At 41.4% G+C, this 15,645-nt stretch overlaps 2 protein-coding genes across 3 annotated transcripts in view; one reads left to right on the forward strand and one right to left on the reverse strand.

Annotated features, from left to right (window-relative positions):
• Positions 1–4,897, reverse strand: part of lrrc56 (leucine rich repeat containing 56) — an 89,199-nt gene extending 84,302 nt beyond the window's left edge. The window contains exons 1-2 of one of the 2 annotated variants that reach the window (XM_071416590.1): positions 4,815–4,897; positions 3,920–4,064 (exon numbers count right to left, since the gene is read on the reverse strand). In XM_071416590.1, coding sequence (XP_071272691.1) covers positions 3,920–4,051 — 132 coding nt within the window. In that variant the 5' untranslated portion in view covers positions 4,052–4,064; positions 4,815–4,897. Of the gene's footprint in view, positions 1–3,904; positions 4,065–4,814 lie in introns of both variants that reach the window. The other variant, XM_071416589.1, reaches the window with a different exon arrangement.
• Positions 4,898–15,057: 10,160 nt separating this feature from the next.
• The window catches only part of LOC139584574 (GTPase HRas), a 29,741-nt gene continuing 29,153 nt past the window's right edge, over positions 15,058–15,645 (forward strand). Inside the window, exon 1 of the mRNA XM_071416592.1 lies at positions 15,058–15,354. The gene's annotated coding sequence lies outside the window, so the exon portion shown is untranslated. The remainder of the gene's footprint in view (positions 15,355–15,645) is intronic.

Below are 15,645 nucleotides of genomic sequence, written 5' to 3' on the forward strand. Positions count from 1 at the left end.
GTATTCACACTAAAGGTCGACCGATTAATCGGAATGGCCGATTAATTAGGGAGATGTCAAGTTTTCATAACAATCGGTAATCGGCATTTTTGGACACCGATTATGGCAGATTACATTGCACTCCACGTGGCAGGCTGACTACCTGTTACGCGAGTGCAGCAAGGAGCCAAGGTAAGTTGCTAGCTAGCATTAAACTTATCTTCTAAAAAAAATCCATCTTAACATAGTCACTAGTTAACTACACATGATTGATGATATTACTAGTTTATCTAGCTTGTGCTGCGTTGCATATAATCGATGCGGTGCCTGTTAATTTATCATCGAATCACAGCCTACTTCGCCAAACGGGTGATTTTAACAAGCGCATTCGCGAAAAAAGCACTGTCGTTGCACCAATGTGTACCTAACCATAAACATCTATGCCTTTCTTAAAATCAATACACAAGTATATATTTTTAAACCTGCATATTTAGTTAATATTGCCTGCTAACATGAATTTATTTTAACTTGGGAAATTGTGTCACTTCTCTTGCGTTCTGTGCAAGTTTGGGCCGCCTGGCTCATTGCGAACTGTGTGAAGAACATTTCTTCCTAACAAAGACCGTAATTAATTTGCCAGAATTGTACATAATTATGACATAACATTGAAGGTTGTGCAATGTAACAGCAATATTTAGACTTAGGGATGCCACCCGTTAGATAAAATACGGAACGGTTCCGTATTTCACTGAAAGAATAAACGTTTTGTTTGTTGTTCGAAATAATAGTTTCCGGATTTGACCAAATTAAATGACCTAAGGCTCGTATTTCTGTGTGTTATTATATTATAATTAAGTCTATGATTTAATATTTGATAGAACAGTCTAACTGAGCGAGTTAGGCAGCAGCAGGCTCGTAAGCATTCATTCAAATAGCACTTTCCTGCATTTGCCAGCAGCTCTTCGTTGTGCTTCAAGCATTGCGCTGTTTATGACTTCAAGCCTATCAACTCCCGAGATTAGACTGGCAATACTATAGTGCCTATAAGAACATCCAATAGTCAAAGGTATATGAAATACAAAATGGTATAGAGAGAAATAGTCCTAGAATTCCTATAATAACTACAACCTAAAACTTCTTACCTGGGAATATTGAAGACTCATGTTAAAAGGAACCACCAGCTTTCATATGTTCTCATGTTCTGAGCAAGGAACTTAAACGTTATCTTTTTAACATGGCAAATATTGCCCTTTTACTTTCTTCTCCAACACTTTGTTTAAGCATTATTTAAACCAAATTGAACATGTTTCATTATTTATTTGAGACTAAATTGATTTTATTGATGTATTATATTAAGGTAAAATAAAGTGTTCATTCAGTATTGTTGTAATTGTCACTATTAAAAATATATATATAAAAATCGGTCGATTAATCGGTATCGGCTTTTTTTGGTCCTCCAATAATCGGTATTGGCGTTGGAAAATCATAATCGGTCGACCTCTAATTCACACCCTTTAACTTTTTCCACATTTTGTTGTATTACAGACGGAATTTAAAATAGATTACATTTAGATCTGTTTGTCACTGGCCTACACACAATACCCCATAATATAAAAGTGTAATTATTTTTTAAATGTCTTGAGTCAATAAGTATTCAACCCCTATGTTATGGAAAGCCTAAATAAATTGAGGAGTAAACTTTTGCTTAACAAGTCACATAAGTTGCATGGACTAGTGTTAATAGTGTTTAACCTGATTTTTGAATGACTACCTCGTCTCGGTACCCACACAATTATCTGTAAGGTGCCACAGTCGAGCAGTGAATTTCAAACAGATTCAATCAAAAAGACCAGGGAGGTTTTGTAATGCCTCGCAAAGAAGGGCACCTATTGGTAGATGGGTAACAAAACAAAAAAAAGCAAACATTGAATATCCATTTGAACACATTGAAGTTATTAATACACTTTGGATGGTGGATCAATACACCCAGTCACTACAAAGATACAGGCGTTCTTCCTAACTCAGTTGCCAGAAAGGAAGGAAACCACTCAGAGATTTCACCATGAGGCCAATGATGACTTTAAAACAGTTAAAGAGTTTAATGTCTTTGATAGGAGAAAACTGAGGATGGATCAACAACATTGTATTTACTCCACAACACTAACCTAATTGACAGAGTGAAAAGAAGGAAGCCTATAAAAAAAAATATTCCAAAACATGCATACTGTTTGCAACAAGGCACTAAAGTAATTCTGCAAAGAATGTGGCAGATTGTTAACTCTTTGTCCTGAATACAAAGTGTTATGTTTGGGGCAAATCCAATACAACACAGTACGGAGTACCACTCTCCATATTTTCAAGTACAGTGGTGGCTGCATCATGTTATGAGTATGCTTGTAGTCGTTAAGGACTGGGCAGTTTTTCAGGATAAAAAATAAAATGGCATGGCAAAATCCGAGAGAAAAACCTGGTTCAATCTGCTTTTCGCTAGACACTGAGATTATTTCACCTTTCAGCAGGACAATAACCTAAAACACAAGGCCAAATCTACACTGGAGTTGCTTACCAAGAAGACAGTGAATGGCCGAGTTTCAGTTTTGACTTAAAATCGGCTTGAAAATGTATGGAAAGATCTGAAAATGGCTGTCTATTAATAATCAACAACCAATTTGACAGAGCTTGAAAGATTTTGAAAAGTATAATGGGCAAATGTTGCACAATCCAGGTGTGGAAAGGTCTTAGAGAATGAAAAATGTATGCAATCATTACTGTGTGTAGCTCTGGATAAGAGTGTCTGCTAAATGACTAAAATGTCAAATGTTACCCAGAAAGACTCACAGCTGTAAACGTCACCAAAGGTGCTTCTACAAAGTATTGACTCAGGGGTGTGAATACTTCTGTAAATGAGTATTTCTGTATTTAATTTGTCAAATTTGCTAAAATTTCTAAAAAGGTGTTCACTTTGTCATTATGGGGTATTACAGTATGTGTATATGGGTGTGGGGGGAAAAACGATTTAATCCATTTTGAATTTAGGCTGTAATACAACAAAATGTGGAATAAGTCAAGAGGTATGAATACTTTCTGAAGGTACTGTACTTTATAGATGACTATAAGACCTTATGGTCCGTTACATTAATTTATTCAACTTTGAAAATCAAAATACCCTTTTTGATTTGGTTCATTTTAAGACATTGTTTGGAATAATAGGCCTATGCACTATGATAACATAAAATGTCCAGAGTGGGCTCTCTGCTAATTCTGAAGTTATGATAAATGTTATGAGCACCACCAACACAGTGAATGGGAAAATTGATTCAAAGGGAACTACCTCTGCTGGTGATTTGCTGCATATGCAAACCTAAAGGAAGGCTGTGATTGGGTTAATGATCAATATCATTAATTTCATTAAAAGTACCAGAGAGCCCACTCTGGAAATTGTACGTGTTTGAAAAGTATACTGTTCAAAACAATACGTCAAAAAAAGGGTACTTTTGAGATATTCCTATTATAATTTTGTATATGGAATAAATTAATGTGAAATATGTATTTCAGAATCTAGACATACTAGATATTTGAGTGCACACTAATAGGAGTATAATGACACCAAGATGTTGTCTGCATCATGTAGGGTTCACAGATCATAGGGTCTTACAGGAGGCATGTATAGGTCTTAGAAGGGCCTAAAATGGCCACTTTCATCATGATTTTCTCATAAATGGTTTGTGATACAAATGTAAAAAGCATGTCAAACAAACTTCATTGGGAGGAAGGATATGTTAGAATCTGAGATAGCAAAAATATTTTAGGGCTACACTGACATGGAATTGCCCAATTATAGAATTGTGTTGATGCACTACATTCAGTCAAGCATGCTTCCACATCTATAATTTGCCTATAAAAAGGGCCACACCCCTCCCTTTACCAATAGGAGCCCCACCAGCTTTTCTGGAGAGAGGTAGAGCTCCACCTGCATGTCAGAGTCCTCATAAGCAGCAGGGGTTGGGTTCATCTGACCAGACCCACTCAGCTCAGTCACCAGTACCCTCGCTGAGTCCTGGGAACAAATCATCACTCACAGACACCTGGAAGTGGTCAAATAATGGTAAATAATAATAGGTTAGTGAAAAAAGTAACATAATTCGGTGCAGGGGCGGACTGGCCCATCTGGCATTTACATTAAATGCCAGATGGGCCAGTCCAGTTTTAGCCCAGTGGGTCTGTCTAGCCTGGGTTTTTTTGCACAAAGGGATCATTAATCGCTAATAATGGGGGCCTGGAGGAAAGAAGAAAAAAAATAGGCCAGTGTGGGGGGCTTCAAGGGGGAAAAAAATAGAAATGCCAGGGCCGATTTCTGGTCCCAGTCTGCCCCTGTTTCTGTGTGTCAGAAGGCTGGTAGCCTTGGTGGAAATTCAGGGTGATGATGTAGCTCCTGTTATTGCAATGGAAACCATGGAAGAATATAGCTAGCTTTAACAACTCAAAGCATAGAATATTTGGCTTATCAACTTCTGATTATCAACTCCTGATTAACATACTGTATCTAACGTATGTTGTATCAATTCCTAAACAAGACATTCTGAGGCACTGTCAGAAGAAGTAACTAATCTGGTTATCTGGATATTTGGTTAGTTAGCCTAGCTAGCTAGTTAGCTAGCTGACATCCCACACTTAAAGCTAGGATATGAAAACAAGCGGTCTAACATCTCAATTGCATACAAGTTTGTTGACGTTTTGAATGGCTGCAGATAACAAATGAATGTAATAGGCTAAATGTAATCACAAATAACTCTTCATTATGATGATCAAATATCCAATGTCGTATTTTTTCTTACCTTATGAAGTACACATTCTTCAGAGCATTTACAAAGACACGCACAAGTTTGCTTGACAACGCACCCAACTTCCTGGATACGATGATAAAGGAGGCTTTGCCCCTTGGGATATGTAGTGAATATGTTTTTATCGTATTGACTGATTACAGCACAACGATGATACATGACCATACATGTTCGTTTCAAAGTTTATTGGTCGCAGTTTAGCATATGTTATAGTTGGTGCAGCTAAATGCTTATGTTAGTATCTCCATTAAACTGTCAAAAAAGTAGGCCTAAACACATATTCAAAATGAAATGTGTATGTCATCTATGCATATATACACCGGATGAATTTACACAACATATAGGCCTATTAAGAATGATATGTAGGCTACAGCAGTAGGTATAGGCTATTGCAGTGAGCTATGTCAAAAGTCCAGTATATAAATAAATATGTGGTGTGTATAAACAGTGCAATGTACAGTAGTACAAATATTAGAATGAGATGTGTCGAGAATAAAGTAGTCCTATATAAATACACAGTACAAAACCCCATGGCAAAATGGATAGAATTGCAAGAATTAGCTTCCGGACCAGAGTCTGGAATATAAAAATGTACTGTATGTATGTGAATGGTGTGTATAGACAGTATGGACAGTAGGCCTATGTGAATAGAAAAGGTGTGTAAAGCAGTAGTTATATAGGCTGAGCCATGACTAGAATACAGTATATACAGTGCCTTCTGAAAGTATTCATACTTCCACATTTTGTTGTTCCAGTCTGAATTTAAAATGGATTAAAGATACAAATTCACACAATACCCCATAATGACAAAGTGAAAACAAGTTTAGATATGTTTATGCAAATGTATTAAAAATAAAATAAGTATCTCATTTACATAAGTATTCACACCCCTGGGTTAGAATCAACTTTGGCAGCGATTACAGCTGTAATTCTTTCTGGGTAGATCTCTAAGAGCTTTGCACACCTCGATTGCACATTATTCTTTAAAAAATTCTTCAATCTCTGTCAAGTTGGTTGTTGATCATTGCTAGACAGCCATTTTCAGGTTTTTGCAATAGATGTTCAAGCCGATTTAAGTGAAAACTGTAACTAGGCCACTCAAATCAAATTGTATTTGTCACATGTGCCCAATACAACAGGTACCGGGAAATGCTTACTTACGAGCCCTTAACCAACAATGCAGAGTTTTTTTAAAGTAAGTAAGAAAAATATACTAAATAAACAAAAGGAAAAATAGTATACAATAAAAAATAACGAGGCTATATACACAAGGGGTACCGGTACCAAGTCAATGTGCAGGGGTACAGGGTAGTTGAGGTAATTGAGTTAATATTTACCTCAATTGTAGGTAGGGGTAAAGTACTATGCATAGATAATAAACAGAGAATAGCAGCAGCGTATGTGAAGATTGTGAAGGAATGTTAATGTGTGTGTGTGTGTGTGTGTGTGTGTGTGTGTGTGTGTGTGTGTGTGTGTGTGTGTGTGTGTGTGTGTGTGTGTGTGTGTGTGTGTTTGTGTTGGAGTATCAGTGTAATATGCGTGAGCGTGAGCGTGTGGTTAGACTCCAATGAGTGTACATCGAGCCTGTGCAAGAGAGTCAGTGTAAACAAATAAGAATAAATACAAATAAAAGGGGTAATTGCAAATCGTCCAGGTAGCCATTTGATTAACTGCTCAGCAGCCTTATGGCTTTGGGGTAGCCCTGGTATATCAAATCAAATCAAATCAAGTTTATTTTATATAGCCCTTCGTACATCAGCTAATAGCTCGAAGTGCTGTACAGAAACCCAGCCTAAAACCCCAAACAGCAAGCAATGCAGGTGTAGAAGCACGGTGGCTAGGAAAAACTCCCTAGAAAGGCCAAAACCTAGGAAGAAACCTAGAGAGGAACCAGGCTATGAGGGGTGGCCAGTCCTCTTCTGGCTGTGCCGGGTGGAGATTATAACAGAACTATGCCAAGATGTTCAAAATATTCATAAGTGACAAGCATGGTCAAATAATAATCATGAATAATTTTCAGTTGGCTTTTCATAGCCGATCATTAAGAGTTGAAAATAGCAGGTCTGGGACAGGTGGCGGTTCCATAACCGCAGGCAGAACAGTTGAAACTGGAATAGCAGCAAGGCCAGGTGGACTGGGGACAGCAAGGAGTCATCATGCCCGGTAGTCCTGACGTATGGTCCTAGGGCTCAGGTCCTCCGAGAGAGAGAAAGAAAGAGAGAAGGAGAGAATTAGAGAGAGCCAAGATTTTCAAAATGTTCATAAATGACAAGCATGGTCAAATAATAATCAGGAATAAATATCAGTTGGCTTTTCATAGCCGATCATTAAGAGTTGAAAGTATATGGCCCTGGTATAGACGTTCCTGATGGCAGAGAGCTCAGGCCCAGTGATGTAAAGGGCAGTACGCACTATCCTCTGTAGCGCCTTGCGGTCGGATGCCGAGCAGTGGTGGTGTTAACCACAATGGTGTTAACCACTCGGCTATGGGGAGCGTGATCACACAGTCGTCCGGAACATCTGGAGCTCTCATGCATGGTTCAGTGTTGCTTGCCTCGAAGCAAACATAGAAGGCACTTAGCTCAGGAACATTCAATGTCGTCTTGGTAAGCAACTCCAGTGTATATTTGGCCTTTTTTGTATTTATTTTTTGCTGAAAAGTGAACTTGTCTCCCAGTGTCCGTTGGAAAGCAGAATGAACCAAGGTTTTCCTCTAGGATTTTGCCTATGCTTAGCTCTATTCTCGTAATTTTTTTGTGTGTACATTTTTGTTGTAAATTTTACCCCCATCGTTGCAACTCCACAACAGGCTTGGGAGAGGTGAAGGGCAAGTCATGCATCCTCCGAAACATGACCCGCCAAGCTGCGCTTCTTAACACCCGCTCGCTTAACCCAGAAGCCAGCTGCACCAATGTGTCAGGGGAAACACTGTTTAACTGACGACCGAAGTCAGCCTGCAAGCGCCCTGCCCTACACAAGGAGTCGATAGAGCGCGATGAGCCAAGTAAAGCCCCCCTGGCCAAACCCTCCCCTAACCCAGATGACGCTGGGCCAATTTTGCACCGCCCTATGGGACTTCCTTATTCCAATTTTATCCATTTTTTTTTTATTTTTTTTACTCTGTAGTCCTTGCCGATGACAAGCATACCAATAACATGATGCAGACACCACCATGCTTCGAAATATGTTGGATTTGTCCCAAACATAACGCATTGTATTCAGGACATAAAGGTCATTTCTTTGCCAATTGTTTTGCAGTTTTACCTTAGTGCCTTATTCCAAACAGGATACATGTTTTGGAATATTTAGGTCATTTAGGCTAGTATTTTAGTAGTATTTAGGTTAGTATTGTAAAGTAACTACAATGTTGATCCATCTTCAGTTTTCTCCTATCACAACCATTAAACTCTAACTGTTTTAAAAAGTCACCATTGGCCTCATGGTGAAATCCCGGAGTGGTTTCCCTACTCTCTGGCAACGGAGTTAGAAAAGACACCTGTATCTTTTGATAGACCATCCAAAGTGTAATTAATAACTTCACCATGCTCAAAGGGATATTCAATGTCTGCTTTAAAATTCTACCAATAGGTGCCCTTTGAAAACCTCCCTTGTCTTTGTGGTTGAATCTGTGGTTGAAATTCACTACTCGGCTGAGGGACCTTACAATTCTCTGTATGTGTGGGGTAGAGTCATTCAAAAATCATTGTAAACACTATTATTGCATACAGAGTGAGTCCATGCAACTTATGAGACGTATTAAGCACATTTTTACTCCTGAACTTATCTAGGCTTGCCATAACAAAGGGGTTGAATACTTTTTGACTCAAGACATTTCAGCTTTCAATTTTTTATTAATTTGTTAAAATCTAAAAACATAATTCCACTTTGACATGATGGGGTATTGTGTTTATGCCAGTGACACAAAATCTAAATTCAGGCTGTAACACAACAAAATGCAGAAAAAGTCAAGGGGTGTGAATACTTTCTGAAGGCACTGTACATAAAGTGGGTAAAACTCGATGTAGCCTAAACATTATTAAAGTGACCCCTGTTAAATAACTATGCACATAGGGCAGTAGTCTCTAAAGAGCAAGGTAGAATACAGAGTGATAGCCGGCTAGTGACAGTTTCTAAAAGGTTCAGGGCAGGGTACAGTGATGACTGTTTAACAGTCTGACGGCCTGGAGATAAAAGCTGTTTATCAATCTCTCAGTCCCAGCTCTGATGCACCTGTACAGTCTCCACCTTCCAGATGGTAGTGGGGTGAACATGCCGTGGCTCGGGTGGCTGAGGTCCTTGATGATCTACTTCTTGGCCTTCCTGTGATACCGGGTGCTGTAGATGTCCTGGAGGCCGGCTGCAACCATGTTTCAGATCATTTCGTATTATTCTGTACATAAATCCGAGGCACTCCATTTAATATGTTTATGATTCGTTGGTATGCATTAATTAGTGGATGTCCATCATCCATTTCATTAGACATGTTAAGAATTCACAAATTGTATAATATGTTACGATTTGTGCAAAACGTATGATATGTTACGAATTCCAATTAGTTGTTGCTAACTTTGGCTAGGTGGCTAATGCTAACGTTAGCTAGCTGGCTAAAGTTAGCTAGGCTAGGGATTAGGGTTAGGATTTAGGTTAAAGGGTTAGGGGAAGGGATAGCTAACATTCTAAGTAGTTGAAAAATAGCTAAAATGTAGCAAGTAATTGCAAAATTGCTAAAGTTGTCCGTGATGAAATTCAAACACTCAACCTTCGGGTTGCTAGATGTTCTCGTTACACACCCACCCTCCTTTTGTTTTTTTCTTCAGTAACCTTCTGTCTTATGTAACCGTACCAAACATAATATACACTACATGACCAAAAGTATGTGGAGACCTGCTAGTCAAACACCTCATTCCAAAATCATGGGCATTAATATGGTGTTGGTCCCCCCTTTGCTGCTATAACAGCCTCCACTTTTCTTGGAAGGCTTTCCACTAGATGTTGGAACATTGCGGCGGGGACTTGCTTCCATTCAGCCACAAGAGCATTAGTGAGGTCGGGCACTGAGGTCGGGCACTGATTAGGCCTCGCTCGCAGTGAGCGTTCCAATTCATCTCAAAGGTGTTTGATGGGGTTTATGTCAGGGCTCTGTGCAGGACAGTCAAGTTCTTCCACACCGATCTCGACAAACTATTTCTGGATGGACCTTGCTTTGTGCACACTGACATTGTCATCCTGAAACAGGAAAGGGCCTTCCTCTAACTGTTGCCACAAAGTTGGAAGCACAGAATCGTCTAGAATGTCATTGCATGCTGTAGCGTTAAGATTTCCCTTCACTGGAACTAAGGGGCCTAGCCCAAACCATGAAAAACAGTCCCAGACCATTATTCCTCCTCCACCAAACTTAACAGTTTGTACAATGCCTTCGGGCAGGTAGTGTTCTCCTGGCATCTGCTAAACCCAGATTCGTGCGTCGGACTGAATGAAGCGTGAGAACACGTTTCCACTGCTCCAAAGTCCAGTGGCGGCGAGATATACACTCAATCAATCAAATGTATTTATAAAGCCCTTTTTACATAAGCCGATGTCACAAAGTGCTGTACAGAAACCCAGCCTAAAACCCCAAACAATGCAGGTGTAGAAGCACGGTGGCTAGGAAAAACTCCCTAGAAAGGCCAGAACATAGGAACAAACCTAGAGAGGAACCAGGCTCTGAGGGGTGGCCAGTCCTCTTCTGGCTGTGCTGGGTGGAGATAACAGAACATGGCCAAGATGTTCAAACGTTCATAGATGACCTGCTGGGTCAGAATAATAATCACAGTGGTTGTAGAGGGTGCAACAGGTCAGCACCTCAGGAGTAAATGTCAGTTGGCTTTTCATAGCCGATCATTCAGAGTCAGAGACAGCAGGTGCGGTAGAGAGAGGGTCCAAAACAGCAGGTCCGGGACAAGGTAGCACATCCAGTGAACAGGTCAGGGTTCCATAGCCGCAGGCAGAACAGTTGAAACTGGAGCAGCAGCATGACCAGGTGGACTGGGGACAGCAAGGAGTCATCAGGCCAGGTAGTCCTGAGGCATGGTCCTAGGGCTCAGGTCCTCCGTGAGAAGAGAAAGAGAGAGCATACTTAAAATTCACACAGGACACCGGATGAGACAGGAGAAATATTCCAGATATAACAGACTGACCCTAGTCCCCCGACAAACTATTGCTGCATAAATACTGGAGGCCGAGACAGGAAGTGTCACGAGACACTGTGGCCCTGTCCGACGATACCCCAGGACAGGGCCAAACGGGCAGGATATAACCCCACCCACTTTGCCAAAGCACAGCCCCCACACCACTAGAGGGATATCTTCAACCGCCAACCTACTACCCTGACACAAGGCCAAGTATCGCCCCATGAAGATCTCCCCCACGGCACGAACCCGAGGGGGGCACCAACCCGGACAGGAAGATCACGTCAGTGACTCAACCCACTCAAGTGATGCACCCCTCCTAGGGACGGCATGGAAGAGCACCAGTAAGCCAGTGACTCAGCCCCCGTAATAGGGTTAGAGGCAGAGAATCCCAGTGGAGAGAGGGGAACCAGCCAGGCAGAGACAGCAAGGGCTGTTCGTCGCTCCAGTGCCTTTCCGTTCACCCCCACACCCCTGTGCCAGACTACACTCAATCATAGGACCTACTGAAGAGATGAGTCTTCAATAAAGACTTAAAGGTTGAGACCGAGTCTGCGTCGCTCACATAGATAGGCAGACCATTCCATAAAAATGTAGCTTTATAGGAGAAAGCCCTGCCTCCAGCTGTTTGCTTAGAAATTCTAGGGACAGTAATGAGGCCTGCGTCTTGTGACCGTAGCGTATGTGTAGGTATGTACGGCAGGACCAAATCGGAAAGATAGGTAGGAGCAAGCCCATGTAATGCTTTGTAGGTTAGTAGTAAAACCTTGAAATCAGCCCTAGCCTTAACAGGAAGCCAGTGTAGAGAGTCTAGCACTAGAGTAATATGATCACATTTTTGGGTTCTAGTCAAGATTCTAGCAGCCGTGTTTAGCACTAACTGAAGTTTATTTAGTGCTTTATCCAGGTAGCCAGAAAGTAAAGCATTGCAGTAGTCTAATCTAGAACTGAAAAAAGCATGGATTCATTTTTATGGATCATTTTTGGACAGAAAGTTTCAGATTTTTGCAATGTTACGAAGATGGAAAAAAGCTGTCCTTGAAATATTCTTGATGTTTGTCAAAAGAGAGATCAGGGTCCAGAGTAACGCCAAGGTCCTTCACAGTTTTATTTGAGATGACTGTACAACCATCAAGATTAATTGTCAGATCCAACAGAAGATCTCTTTGTTTCTTGGGACCTAGAACTAGCATCTCTGTTTTGTGCGAGTTTAAAAGTAAAACATTTGGCGCTATCCACTTCTTTATGTCTGAAACAGGCTTCCAGGGAGGGCAATTTTGGGGCTTCACCATGTTTCATCGAAATGTACAGCTCTATATCGTCTGCATAGCAGTGAAAGTTAACATTATGTTTCCAAATGACATCACAAAGAGGTAGAATATACAGTGAAAACGATAGTGGTCCTAAACTGGGACCTTGAGGAACACCGAAATTTACAGTTGATTTGTCAGGACACAAACCATCCACAGAGACAAAATGATATATTCCCAACAGATAAGATCTAAACCAGGCTAGAACTTGTCCATGTATACCAATTTGGGTTTCCAATCTCTCCAAAAGAATGTGGTGATCGATGGTATCAAAAGCAGCACTAAGGTCTACACCACTCCAGCCGATGCTTGGCAGTTCTTGTGCTGACGTTGCTTCCAGAGGCAGTTTTGAACTCGGTAGTGAGTGTTGCAACCGAGGACAGATGATTTTTTACTCGCTACACACTTCAGCACTCAGAGGTCCCATTCTATGAGCTTGTGTGGCCTACCACTTCACAGCTGAGCCTTTGTTGCTCCTAGACATTTCCACTACACAATAACAGCACTTTCAGTTGACCGGGAAGCTATAGCAGGGCGGAAATTTGACAAACTGACTTATTGGAAAGGTGGCATCTTATGACAGTGCCACGTTGAAAGTCACTGAGCTCTTCAGTAAGGCCAGTCTACTGCCAATGTTTGTCTATGGAGATTGCATGGCTGTGTGCTCGATTTTATACACCTGTCAGCAACGGTTTGGGCTGAAATAGCCAAATCCACTCATTTGATGGGGTGTCCACATATACTTTTGTATATATAGTGTCATACTAATTCGAGTGTCCCGGATTTACATTTACTATGTTGTATCTAGTCTATGAGACTAGGCTGGGAGGGTAGGCAGTGTGCCCAATGATGTGTTGGGCTGACCGCACCACCATGATGGTGCAGCTGTTAGAAGTTTGTGTAGGTCTAAAAGAGGATTTATACTTACCGGAGGCTTTCCGAAATGCGATCCGGAGGCTCCGTAAAGTGAGTTTTATGCAATTGCGGAGCCTCCGGAGGCTTGCTGAGGGCAAATCAAGCTCTGTACCGCATCGCTGTGTGCATCCAAAATGTTTTATGTGGAGGGCTCCGTATAGCTCTGGATTGACATGATTGGTTGATGGTAGGTGAGGGTGGAAGGTCCTGTTTAAATACAAATTTACTCCCTTGACAACTTCCTTCACAACACCTCTACTCTGTTCGCGAAGAAGTATGAACGCGCTGACTTCTGTGGAGGCCGCATCACAGTAAATGCTGTACTGCCACTGCAGATGTCAGATTGACCATGCAGAGTCTTTAAGCCAATTTATGCTTTCTCCGTTTGCAATCCGGAGACTCCGTACAGACGGTTAGACGCAATTGCATAGCCTCTAGAGGTTTGTGGAATCCAAATTGAACTCCGTACCGCATCACCATGCACCTCCTAAATGTTGTAACAATGTGGAGGGCTCGCTCCGCATTGACATGATTGGTTGATGGTAGGTGGTGGCGGGAGGTGCTGTATAAACACAAACTCACTTCCTTCATAGCAGCTCTGCTCCGTGAAGTGCAAGAAGTATGAATGCCCTGACTTCTGCAGAGGCCATACACAGTAAACAGTGTACAGCCACTGCAAAGCCTTTTAAAGGTGTTGCATAGTCAATCCGATATCTGCATTGGCCATGCAGCCTTTTTGGGCATTCATACTTACTGCCCTTCGCTGAGCAGCTCAGAGCTGTTGTGAAGGAAGTTGTCAAGGAAATTAGTTTGTGTTTATATATGACCTTTCGCCCTCACCTACCATCAACCAATCATGTCAATGCGGAGTTATATGTTACCCTCTTCATTGTTACAAAATTTGAGAGGCACATGGCGATGTGGTATGGAGCTCAATTTGGCCTCTGCTTGCCTCTAGAGGCTCCGCAATTGCGTTACACCATCCACCAGCCTCTGACCACATTTTCGGATCAAACATAAATTGGCTCTTAGCATAGCCTCGGGAAGTAGGGAGCTGAGGGAGCACCCCCTGAAAAATCTGAATAATTATAATTGAAAAATCATTGTATTTTTTTCACAAAAGTTGTGCACTGGGCCTTTAATTGTCCTGTATTAGCTGACTGAAATACGATATAGCAGAGCCAACACAAGCAAAACCTTTCAACCCTGCCACCTTCTGAGGTTGAAGAGGCTCCTTCTTCACAACGATGTCGGTGTAGGGGGACCTTTTCATGTCCTCGGTGATGTGCACGCCGAAGAGGAACATGAAGCGTTTGACCCTCTCTACTGCGGCCCCATCGATGTGGATGGGTCGTGCTCTCTCTGTTGTCTCTTGTAGTCCACGATCAGCTCCTTTGTTTTGTTGAGGGAGAGGTTTCATTTTGGTCTACACATTAGGCCTATATTAAAATTAAAACAAACCTACATTTCTAATTTAACTCCCAGGTTGACTTTATCTAGGATTAGGCTAAATTTAGAGAATAAAAAATGCATAAATCACGAAGATACTCCGGCATTTGTAATTGTACTGCGATATGCCCACATTGCCGCTTTATATTTTGCAGTTTTACAGATAGGCCTACCGACCAATGTACTAACGATGGTCAAAACAGGCAACTAAACAGCGGTGTATTCATTACGGAAACCGTTTAAGAACGGAAACAAACAGCAAAACGAGAGTTTCTATTTAACAATTTCAGGTAAATTCCTCACCGTTTGGTTCTGATTGTTTCCGTTTAAGAAACGTTTTATTACAGCATCGGCGGAATGAATACACCCCTGTGCTCACCGGGGCGGTTCATACTGGGCTGGGCGTGGGCTCCAACAGACTTGTCTTCATCCTCTCCCTCTTCGAAGCAGATTGTGCGCTATGACTTAACCTCGCGTACAACATTGAACGAATGCTGTAAAAAATTGTGCTGAAAAGTATCAGTTCTGGAATAATAAAATATTTCTGTTGTCGAACACTGTTGTGAGACATTCGTTGAGGAAACGGGCCCACCATTTGTATTTCTATTCTTGGAACACTCAGAAGCTACTGAGTTGAAACATTGTTTCCAGTAGACCAAGTCACGCTCCTGATTATTGGGTAGAGCTCTGCTTGTAAGTATTGCGTGCACGTTTTTCATCTATTACACAAATGTAGGCTATTTGAACTGTCGCTCAATGTTATTTTGTGTGCTTTGTCCAAGGAACCCATACAGGGGACCAAAAGTAGTGTTTACAGCTCGAGCTCGTTCACACGGACACTGCTGCGGCGCACCTTTTTATTTTTTTAGGACATTCACGCGTACATCAGGCTGATTCTCGTTGGCAAGCACAACATTGGGAGGTGTAGCCTAACGTTTTGGCAGACAAACTGCTATTCGCGTGATCATTTACCCAAACCATAGG

This window comes from Salvelinus alpinus, chromosome 9, assembly GCF_045679555.1.
Source record: "Salvelinus alpinus chromosome 9, SLU_Salpinus.1, whole genome shotgun sequence".
NCBI classification, from domain to species: domain Eukaryota; kingdom Metazoa; phylum Chordata; class Actinopteri; order Salmoniformes; family Salmonidae; genus Salvelinus; species Salvelinus alpinus.